The 12,774-nt window shown below is 35.6% G+C and overlaps 1 protein-coding gene across 1 annotated transcript; it reads right to left on the bottom strand.

Annotated features, from left to right (window-relative positions):
- Positions 1 to 804: 804 nt before the first annotated feature.
- On the bottom strand, positions 805 to 7,787 carry LOC117326175 (bone morphogenetic protein 2-like). Its single transcript, XM_033882814.1, has 2 exons — positions 7,181 to 7,787; positions 805 to 3,418 (listed from the first exon to the last, which is right to left on the bottom strand). Exons 1-2 carry the CDS (start codon positions 7,530 to 7,532, stop codon positions 2,538 to 2,540), a joined length of 1,233 nt encoding a protein of 410 aa, XP_033738705.1. The 5' UTR covers positions 7,533 to 7,787; the 3' UTR covers positions 805 to 2,537.
- Between the last annotated feature and the right edge of the window lie 4,987 nt (positions 7,788 to 12,774).

Below are 12,774 nucleotides of genomic sequence, written 5' to 3' on the forward strand. Positions count from 1 at the left end.
AGTATGTATGATGACAACGAAACCAATAGGCACATCACCAAGCATCGAGCACGTCTGACTTCATATCTCAGAAGGAAATAGAATATTTCCAAATCACCTCATGATGTCGTCCATTAAGCTTTTACCATGCTCTCCATCGACCTGTTACACGTGAAACCTTGTGTTGTTCATTTGGCTTTCAGTAGTGGCTATCTGATACGGAAAATAACACAATTGCAACAACTCATCTTATATCGAATCAACGGAAACATGTAAAAACCGTAGGTAGGAGGAGCAGGAATGTTACCATTAAGAAAGGAAAGTTAACAATTGGAAATTGAAATAATCACGCTTATCATGCAGCTTAGTTAAAGATTCCCTGCTGGTTACATAGTCAGTAAAATCGAGGCTGGTGACTGGTGTTGAAGAGTCTGTAGTGTCTTTGGTTCAATTTCACTTCATACACTGTATATCCAAACGACATTGCCAAAACAGTGTTTGTGTTTTTTAAGATAACATGTCGTCAATATAGCTATAGGTGAACTCGAAGGGTAAACAATGGATATACAATGTAAATCGTGTCGTGGTTCTGTATTTTAAATCTATCCTGTGTTACATCCATGCCTATAACTGTTTGCATTTTCATTTGTAATAGTGAGATTTACAAGAATCATTTATGCCTGTAGCTATTGTATTGTAAAAGAGGACTAGCAACTGTTGATTATTCGAAATGTATATTGCTTCTACAGCTTTTATCATCTTTATACAATAACTATGAATGCCATACAATAAATAGAATTCAACAGATCACAAAAACATCGTGTATATGCTTTGAACAATTTTAATAATAACAAAGAAGGACTATTCTGGCCAAGGATGTCAAAAGTTTTCCTTGAATGTGACATTTAACAACAACATTGTAGGTACTCAAACAATATCTACGATAACACAATGATTTGGCAATAATGAAAAATTTCAAAATCCTTGGGTCCTTTTTCAAATTCCACATTCATATAACTGTCGTTACAACAATAAGAATGGAAAAATAACTAACAATGATTCTTAAGAAACAAGTTATATACTCACAGATCACTCTTAACCATAAGACTGTCGATAACTGGTCATCTCCATTATAACGAATTCTTTTTGATGTCTCTGCATCATAAACGCAGTCATTCGTATACTGTATAGTTGTTAATATTTGCGAGGAATTTAATTTCGCTATATTAGTGGTCATTGAATATACCGCGAAAATAAATACCCAGCAAATATTTATAATTTTAACAACTATACAAGTATACATTATATACAATTTTGATGACAACAAGAGAAAAGATAACATTGGCTAGATCCATGTGACAAAAGTAATATTGGCTAAATCCACGTGACAAAAAATAATATTGCATGTTAATGTATACCCGCGCCTGACAAACTACCACACATAATATCACAATCAAACCATCGAACACTATCAGGACCAATGGTTCTCTTCGGAACAGTCAGATAATACATTTACATGTGTCATAGAAAAATAAATTTGAAATCTGTTTAAAATTAAGATTTTTGCAGTAAACTCAGCTGAACTTACGTTAAAGAGGCATGGATTAACTTTAATCAATGGACATTAAACATATTCTTAAGTTATTGGTTCACCATTATAGGTGATTCTCGTATTGGAATAAATAATCAGATCCATGCAAATCAATTATTGTCATAATTCATAATAGAAAACATAAAAATGAAAGTGTTTTTTGTCGATGGCATTGCTCATTTGACAAGAAAATATTGGCTATAAAAGCGGAGAAAATAATCATGAAATTTTGGCAGAAATATTTTTAAATGCAAGATCGGTATTACTGGTAAAAGACGATATCTTATATACATATATAATCATCACAGTAATGTAATTTATGAATAAATTAATGATGTAATGTACAAGCCAACAATACAAAGGATTTGGTCCCATCTAGCCATACGGAGTATTAGTTGAAAGTCAATGGGCTTAACATATACACAAAGAGGCAGATACCTTGTAAACACAATTGGAATAAAAACTTACATGCGAAATACATGCACTTGTAATGAAGTTCGCCTACCACGAGGTCCGAATCATTAAATGATGTTCTCAAAGATTCTGAATCCTGACTCACTGTATTCTCAGCACTCACTACCACGCTATTTTCATTCATATCATTACCCTTTGTGTACAAATATGTTCCATATGAATACTTTTGACTGACATTCTTTCATCTATTAAATTACATGTACATTCACTTGCATAAATGCAACATTCCTTCCCCTAAGCATACAAAAAAATACTGTGTCGATCATTGACTTGCTTGCGTATAAAGTTCATTCAATAATGATAACCCTTTCATGTACAAAGTTCAGTCGGAAATATCCGAACTACAAGGAATGGATTGAAATTGAATACCGCGCGAAACAATGCTAACATACTATATATCACAGCAACAAACAAGAACAAGAAATAAAATGAAATAATGCAGTTCTCGCCAAAAAATGTTGAGACGAGATGCGTTGTCATGGTTACACTCCTTTCAAGCACATTTGCAGTCTTGAACAATCATATCAGCAAAGTCAGTAAATACTAAATTGTTATAGGCGTCCTCGTGCAGGATTGTCAGGGGTTTGAATGACGATGGTATGCAACATGGTGCCGAGAAACGGGTAGGGTCCATTTTATGAAGAGTTGATTTGATGCTTGTAAAAGTGTTCGCCATTTTAAATCGGTCCGGGCAAGTTCCTTCGCAGTGAAAGGCTTCATATTCTGTTGGAGCTATTACCCAATCCCAACCAATGACTTGAAAATTGATTTGAGTTCTAAACCTACAACATCTCTCCTCTCCATCACCTTGAGTACAGTCTCGACGGCCAGCCTGTCGTTTGGCGCGTTTAAGAATCGGTCGTTCCTCCGCATCCAATTTCAGTAATGGGAGAGAAGAGCCTGATGGATGCGATGGTATATGTAGATCTCTGCTGTCGTCATTGTGGCTATGTAAATTTCTTAACATTAAGTTCTCGTCGGCGAAAGAGAAGAGTTTTGTAACATTATGAGTATCTGATGATATCATAAGTCCGTGGTTTGACTCAGGGTCATTAATCCACCCACGTGCTGCTTCTGATAAATCGAAATCCTCCCATCCAGGTATTGAAATATCAATTGTCTTCGAGGATATTTGTTTTCCTTTCACTAATTTCATATTTTCATTCTGCTCAATATTAAACACTTTGACGTCCATTAATGATTGCTGTCTTGTGTTTGAGTCAGAAAGATTTGTTTGTTTTTTTAATAACTGCAAAGTTGCGGAAAACACAATAAGTTCCCTGTATATATCCTTTGTGATTTTGTCTTGAATATCATAAAACAAAACTTGTCCATCCAGGTCACTGCTATCAGCTATCTGTTGTTTGCGGTAGCCTGTAACAAGTAATCATATTCCAATGTTATCAAATTGATACAACTAATAAATATCATAAAATCACACAATATGATATAGAATTTCCGACCATTTATTCGAGAGACTGATAATCCCCGCAAATGCCATCCAAAGTTCAATAAAGATCTACATCACCATCATTATCAATTATTATCTCCCATAGCAGATATAATACATTACTGACAGGTAAACAATGTATCGTGTAATTCAATCAGTGAGCTTCATAGGAAGGGGCTGTCCTAATCCCCCGTCCTCTAGTTTATGTTACGTGATAATAATCCTAACATATTATATACTCTATATACTCTGTTTTAGGTATATTTCAACAATCCCTCTCTTTTTCACACTTATGTTATTTTTACAAGAAAAGATATGTACTTGTTGTGCTTATTTAAGTATTTTGTTTGTATATGAGTGTTATCGTGTAAATTTTAAAGTGTGTTGTTGTTGTACCTTATTTTAAAGGACAATATTGTAGAGTAGACATCATCATCATCATCATCATCATCATCATCATCATCATCTACAAATTATGTTTTCTTTAAATAGGGACCTTTTATCTTGCTTATCATGTCATTGAAAACATATATATCTAAAGTATTTCTATAGCATTCCACTACAATCCTGTTAAAATTTAGACCTAAATACGTCCCCATTGATCTCATCCCAATCATTGAATGATAAGATTAAGGGCCTATATATTTGTGTCTATCAACAGGCAAACTATATTCCTATAATCTCTGTCCTTAGTAGCAACTGTTTCTGTGATCCGCGCTAGGTAAGTATTTTGCACTCGTGCTATGTATGTATTTATATAAATATATACCCATACATAGAAGACGGGATGAATGTAAACAAGAGCTTCAATAACTGCTGAATGGTAAAGTTTAAACAGATGTGTATCGTTCTTTAGAATCTCATTTCTATCTAGTTATAGGACCGAGGTTTGACACCTAGCTAAACCATCAATATCATTTGAAAGATTACTGTAACTCTTAAAAGCTTGTCTATTTAACATATTACACGTTTTAGCTGACAACGTTTTCTATTTGATCGCTCTGTGAGTCACCATAATGAAAAAGTGTGATAATGATTATTAACTATAATCAATAAAAAGAATGCGATGGTTTAGTTAATTCTAAATATCCCGACGTTTTGCTAATTGAAATTATCCATTTCTGTTTAAAACTTACACTGTGTAGAGCTTAAAATCGTGTTTAAAAGACATTTTACAATGTGCTAATATTAGCATTGAACAGATAAAGAAAACGATATACTACACTGACATTAACGTACTATTTCAATAAACTATATAAACTGTAAATAAAATTTATCGAAGTGATTATCTAATCTACATTCCAAGATCTTTGATCATGATGTATTAGTGATAATTGAAACTGACATCTACTATTACCTTTTAATGAGGATGTGGCAGTGCTAATCTAAACAGTTCCTAGGCTAAACACGTTTAATCGAAATTCTCTAGCATAATTTCAACTCATAAATGAGTTAATAAAAATGTCACAGAGCTAATTCAAATATTTCATCAATTAAACCTGTTTTATAGATGTATACATATATGTGTTTACATACAGAAATGTTTTTAATAGTATAGGATTTCCTAACAATAGTAGATGAAAGTACATTAAATGATGTTTTAACAAAATCTGGTTGTCTTCTTTTCGATAAGAAAGTGTTATAGTATCATTACAGTATCCTTGATACATATAATTATATAGTATAATAGTAAATTATTTATCATTAAATATTGTATAATATACTATATATAATATAATATATATAATATAGTATTATATATATGATAATTTATGATTCATATATAATATAGTATAATATATATAATATATTATAATATATATGATAATTTATAATGTATATATTATATAGTATGATATTTATTTTGTAAAATAGCGCATACGTATGATCGAGTATCCATTTCACAGTGGATGATGCGGTAGAGACGTGTTTATTGCCAAAACACAAGCTACTACTCTACGCAAGTCAAAGAGTAGACTCGTTATACATTGAACAGAAATGACGTGAGTCAATGTGAAAGACTATCCCTCGCAGCATTCCTCAATATAAACCTTTTAACAAGTTTTATTTTAAAAGTTATATTTATTACTTTAATGATAGTCATCATTTTGAATCGCAGTGTAAATACTACAGCCATTGAACTAATGAAATTTGTTCGAATCCATTTAGCGTTATGTATCAATATGGCGAGGACACCTGCCTCCGGAATGCTTCTTACATTTTATTAGGAAATAAAGAGATGGGATTATCAGTAGTTATTGGAAAGTGTACGCCGGACGGACGACTTACTACGCACGACTGGTTCATGGAAAGTGAACTTAAGCGACTGTACTGAGTTCTATTTAAAAAGAGATTAGAGACGTAAGAACGCTAGATTTTCGATGGCATCCCGTCCTATTAATAAAAAGTGATGAGTTAAATGTATGTATATATATGGAGATTAAAGTGATTTTGTGGCGAGCCCACGTGTTGACAAGGTTTTCGCGCGTGGAATGGATATGCTCGGTTTCACTCAGTATTCTACGTCCATATTTGTGTATAAAGTCTTGCCAGGTAACTAGCGATTAAAATTCACTTTAAACGCAGGCATGCATTTACAACACAGGGCTAGCCGTACTATCTATATTCCGGAGCGATAAGGGACGTCATGCGGATGTCGCACATGTTTCAAATATTTCAACCACTAATAAATCCTTGTCCATAATGATTGCCTTTCAAATATACGTCTCTGATGTATCTCCACTATCATACACAAGGGGCAGCACATTACAGTAAATGTTCATCGCATGCTGCAATTTTGTACAGGAATTTACATATGTGTTATGGTAAGCGTATTGTGGTGTCTACAGGTATAGAGCAGGTGCAAGCTAGCACTCTGACACCTGTGTAGGTCGATGGTTGGGCCTTTAGCATAGTGTTTTCATTGGGCTATGTGTGCAGTTGTGTTTACAATCGTTATGTAATTTAAAATTGAAAGACAAGGTAATGCCGTATCTAGACTTAAGTTAAATCTCTTGATAGATATATAAATATAAATACGTAAACAGGTTTATAACATCTCAAAGGGGTATATGAATGAATGAAAGGTGATCAAGAAACAAGATGAATGATATTGAGTTTAAGAAGATATGTATACAGTCTTCAGTTAGAAAATGAACCAATACTGCCGATTAAGCAAAGATTCTGAAATGAATTATCACTGAATGATGCATTGATAGGTAGTGATGCATATCCTGCTAGTCTCGGTAGGCTTAAGATGGTATCGGTATTCATATCTCGTTATGAAGTATTCAAATCATAATAACTCTGGTTTGAATTATATGGAATGCTTTCATCATACACTATCTGTATAGATCCCCCTCTTTAACTATTGTTATGGCCGACATGAACTCTTACTTGAGTACGCCATCAATTTATTGCTAAATCATTCTTTATTTAGACTTTTAACTCCAATATCGATTAATATACAAAGCACAACTTTACGTCGGTTGTAGATTTATCAAGAGTGTATTTTTATAACGTAGGAAAATCACACACGTTGGTAGCAACGCTTAAGGATAACATGATTACATGATTTAGCAGTACTCACGTGCTACACGTTTTACCTACTCGAATATATATCAGCTCATCACATACTAATTAAGTAGAAAGTGAAAGTACACAATTATAGTTAAATGACCCCTTACCTTTATAGGTATGCTGCACCCTTTTGGATTCTCTCTCCATTTCTTCCCTGTCAGGTATATGCTGCATGTCGTTTTTACTAATGAGGTAATCCCTGAATTCACGTATCTTTTGACGTTTGGTTTCTATACTATGGGTAACGTTTGAAGCATTTGATGGAAGTGAATCCCCTATCTGTTCCAATATGCTTTGTTTAAAGGCCTCGATCCGAAGTTTTGAAATGTCAACTTCTTTCTCAGCTTCTGACACCTGTTTGGAAGCTGACAATGCTGGTTTGCCTGTAACAATTGCTAAGTGTAATGCTAGTAGCAGGACCGTTAAAACCACGGCTCTACTTAAAACATATAATATCATAGCGTGTCCCAACAAAATTCGGTTAGTATCTTTCTCCTGACGCTAAGTTTGGATGTCTTCAGTAATCTATGGTAGTTTAAGCTTATTCCCACTTTGTATAGTTGTCGTCTGTTCATAATAGCTTATGAAAAGCCAAAAACTAGATCGCAAACTCCGAATTATAACTCCAACGTATAAGTATTACAGTGCCGAGTGAACTCAAATGATTATATATATAAGGGGGTGTATACGTTTGAACTGTCACGATATCAGATGCCGGCTAGCCCCGCCCATAAACCGTGAATGAGAACCTTCACGTCCATGTGCTTCTGTTTATTTCACACGTAAAGCCGTACCTAACTTAGGCGTATACGTCTTCTGTGTATTCATTGGCTATGACGTCACACTCATTCACAAAAAGTCGTCGGCGAAGCAACATGTGGAATGTGGCGTAGCTGTCTATATCATTACTGGTGTACCCAGCTAGCAGTTGTTGTGACAAGGTTTGATGAATGCGCACACACACATCACAGTAACACTACGGGATATCGAAGTGTACCAGAGATTAACATTGTGTAGGCTTAATCCAAGGGTGGAAATTAAAACAATATCTTGATTGTGTGCTTTGGAAGGACATGTTAGTGTTTAAACAATTAAACAAACTAATCTGAAACTATCTTTAGATAAAACCATCTAATTGACTATTAATAGCTGATATAACACAACAAAACATCACAGCGATTGGAAGTCGTCTGACATGTGACGCTTCATTAGGATTTATTTATGACGCTAGATCAAGGTTTACTAGTCACTAAAGTAAAGCTGTTGGGCGTCGTCTGTTGAACACATTTGTTATGAAAGTCAATAAACAGTTTATATTAATTAGTCAAATAATATACTACAACAAACAAAATAACATAAAGCAGTATTTGTACACATGGCAGTGTTATCCTTACGTGATACATTTGTTTAACATTACACCAAAAGTCATAGATTACAATTGGATAATTAACATAGACGGTTTAATGTAGAATATTTATCATAATTAAAATTACCACAGTTTTATTGTATTTTAGAAAGTAATAAATCATCTATATGAATTGTATACACTACTAAGTACTTGAGATCTTGAGAGATCATTTGACAGGGAAAGTTCAACAAGGTATAACAGTTCTGAATCCTGACCCTCTGACCGTACCTACATCACATAGTTTCACGCGTCATAAGAGGTCAGTTGTTTAATTAGGTGCAACTGAATTTAAATCAGGATGGGTAACCAGGGACCGGGCTTCCTAGTACTAGAATCTATAAATAGAGATGATGAACCGTATAAGGTTAGTATATACCGGCCGGCGTATATCTACTATTTGTTCAATTGTCTGGGTATTGTGTGAGTGTAAACACTTACTCGGCGTTATGTAGATGATAACACTGCTTAACTTTTAATAATGGGAATATAAAATATGTGTATTAGGGGCGAAAACAATATCAAAATGAATAGCCCAAGCCATGCAGAGTGACAGGAAGGTCTCTCTGGTTCTCCTGCCTAACAACAGGTTAGATCAAATATTCACCATTACTACTAATGTATGGGACTACAATGGATTAATCTGTGTTAGAGAAGCTGCCTGTAAAACAGTGCTTATTCAAATATTTAGACAATGTATTGATCTATCACACAAAAAAATGAGACAAGGTATTGATTTGTCACACAAACTGTTGCTTTGTGATCGTAAGATTAGCAACAAAACTTACCAATGTGCTTCAAAGCAGTGTGAAGTCGTATTTTTGTTAAACTTCGAACTTTGTTTAAAACTATTTACACTGATAACAATAGCACATTTCCCTCAGCGCCTCCATTATGGCGTGACAAGCAGTATTGATCTCTTTGGATAAGAACGACTGCATATCGAATATTAGATAAATCTGTTTGGCTAGGAATTTCATCATCTCGTAGAGAAACATCAGTTTCATATATTTGCAATATATCAATATCAGAAACTAATAGAACAACACGCTAGAAATAGATCGATGCTAGTTCGGTACTGACTGTCGTTTGGATAACACGAACTTATGGCTTCAAAATTAGCTGACAATACACAATCTACCAGGTAACGGTCAGTCTTGGTAACTAACAATACACCATTTACCAGGTTACGATAAGTCTTGGTAACTAACAATACACCATTTACCAGGTTACGATAAGTCTTGGTAACTGCCAATACACCATCTACCAGGTTACGTTCAGTCTTGGTAACTAACAATACACCATTTACCAGGTTACGATAAGTCTTGGTAACTGCCAATACACCATCTACAAGGTTATGGTCAGTCTTGGTAACTAACAATACACCATCTACAAGGTTATGGTCAGTCTTGGTAACTGCCAATACACCATCTACAAGATTATGGTCAGTCTTGGTAACTGCCAATACACCATCTACCAGGTTACGATAAGTCTTGGTAACTGCCAATACACCATCTACAAGGTTACGGTCAGTCTTGGTAACTAACAATACACCATCTACCAGGTTACGGTCAGTCTTGGTAACTGACAATAAACCATCTACAAGGTTACGGTCAGTCTTGGTAACTGACAATAACAATCTACAAGGTTACGGTCAGTCTTGGTAACTAAAAATACACCATCTACAAGGTTACGGTCAGTCTTGGTAACTGACAATAAAGCATCTATAGGGTTACGGTCAGTCTTGATAACTGCCAATACACCATCTACCAGGTTACGATAAGTCTTGCTAACTGACAATACACCATTTACAAGGTTACGGTCAGTCTTTCTAACTGACAATACACCATTTACAAGGTCACGGTCAGTCTTGGTAACTAATAATACGCCATCTACAAGGTTATGGTAAGTCTTGGTAACTAACAATACACCATCTACAAGGTTATGGTCAGTCTTGGTAACTGCCAATACACCATTTAAAAGGTTACGGTCAGTCTTGATAACTGACAATACACCATCTACCAGGTTACGGTCAGTCTTGGTAACTAACAATACACCTTCTACAAGGTTACGGTCAGTCTTGGTAACTAACAAAACACCATTTACAAGGTTACGGTCAGTCTTGATAACTGACAATACACCATCTACAAGGTTACGGTCAGTCTTGGTAACTAACAATACACTTTCTACAAGGTTACTGTCAGTCTTGGTAACTAACAATACACCATCTACAAGGTTATGGTCAGTCTTGGTAACTGACAATACACCATCTACCAGGTTACGGTCAGTCTTGGTAACTGACCATAACCATCTACAAGGTTACGGTCAGTCTTGGTAACTAACAATACACCATCTACAAGGTTACGGTCAGTCTTGGTAACTAACAATACACCATCTACAAGGTTACGGTCAGTCTTGGTAACTAACAATACACCATCTACAAGGTTACGGTCAGTCTTGATAACTGACAATACACCTTCTATAAGGTTACTGTCAGTCTTGGTAACTAACAATACACCATCTACAAGGTTACGGTCAGTCTTGGTAACTAACAATACACCATCTACAAGGTTATGGTCAGTCTTGATAACTGACAATACACCATCTACAAGGTTACGATCAGTCTTGGTAACTAACAATACACCATCTACCAGGTTACGATAAGTCTTGGTAACTGCCAATACACCATCTACAAGGTTATGGTCAGTCTTGGTAACTAACAATACACCATCTACCAGGTTATGGTCAGTCTTGGTAACTAACAATACACCATCTACCAGGTTACGATAAGTCTTGGTAACTGCCAATACACCATCTACAAGGTTATGGTCAGTCTTGGTAACTAACAATACACCATCTACCAGGTTACGATCAGTCTTGGTAACTGCCAATACACCATCTACAAGGTTATGGTCAGTCTTGGTAACTGACAATACACCATCTACAAGTTTATGGTCAGTCTTGGTAACTGCCAATACACCATCTACAAGGTTACGGTCAGTCTTGGTAACTAAAAATACACCATCTACAAGGTTATGGTCAGTCTTGGTAACTAACAATACACCATCTACAAGGTTATGGTCAGTCTTGGTAACTGCCAATACACCATTTACAAGGTTACGGTCAGTCTTGATAACTGACAATACACCATCTACCAGGTTACGGTCAGTCTTGGTAACTAACAATACACCTTCTACAAGGTTACGGTCAGTCTTGGTAACTAACAAAACACCATTTACAAGGTTACGGTCAGTCTTGATAACTGACAATACACCATCTACCAGGTTACGATCAGTCTTGGTAACTAACAATACACCATCTACCAGGTTACGGTCAGTCTTGGTAACTGACCATAACCATCTACAAGGTTACGATCAGTCTTGGTAACTGACCATAACCATCTATAAGGTTACGGTCAGTCTTGGTAACTAACAATACACCATCTACCAGGTTACGCTCAGTCTTGGTAACTAACAATACACCATCTACAAGGTTACGATCAGTCTTGATAACTGACAATAACAATCTACAAGGTTACGGTCAGTCTTGGTAACTAACAATACACCATTTACCAGGTTGCGGTCAGTCTTGGTAACTAACAATACACCATCTACAAGGTTATGGTCAGTCTTGGTAACTAACAATACACCATATACAAGGTTACGATATGCTTGGTAACTGATAATACACCATCTACCAGGTTACGGTCAGTCTTGGTAACTGACAATACACCATCTACAAGGTTACGGTCAGTCTTGGTAACTAACAATACACCATCTACAAGGTTACGGTCAGTCTTGGTAAGTGACAATACACCATCTACAAGGTTACAACCAGTCTTGCTAACTGACAATACACCATTTACAAGGTTACGGTCAGTCTTGATAACTAACAATACACAATCTACCAGGTTATGGTCAGTCTTGGTAACTGACAATACACCATTTACAAGGTTACGATAAGTCTTGGTAACTGACAATACACTATCTACCAGGTTACGGGCAGTCTTGGTAACTAACAATACACCATCTACCAGGTTACGGTCAGTCTTGGTAACTGCCAATACACCATCTACAAGGTTATGATCAGTCTTGGTAACTGACAATAACCATCTACGAGGTTATGGTCAATCTTGGTAACTGACAATACACCATCTACAAGGTTATGGTCAGTCTTGGTAACTGACAATACACCATTTACAAGGTTACGATCAGTCTTGGTAACTAACAATACACCATTTACAAGGTCACGGTCAGTCTTGGTAACTAACAATACACCATCTACAAGGTTACGGTC

Source organism: Pecten maximus, chromosome 4, assembly GCF_902652985.1.
Source record: "Pecten maximus chromosome 4, xPecMax1.1, whole genome shotgun sequence".
Lineage (NCBI taxonomy): Eukaryota > Metazoa > Mollusca > Bivalvia > Pectinida > Pectinidae > Pecten > Pecten maximus.

Bases quoted from the DNA above. Each gene is read 5' to 3' on its own strand.
- LOC117326175 (XM_033882814.1), bottom strand. From the start codon at position 7,532: ATGATATTATATGTTTTAAGTAGAGCCGTGGTTTTAACGGTCCTGCTA. The intron at 3,419-7,180 runs GTAAGGGGTCAT...TACTTGTTACAG, and splicing joins GGTGCAGCATACCTATAAAG to GCTACCGCAAACAACAGATA.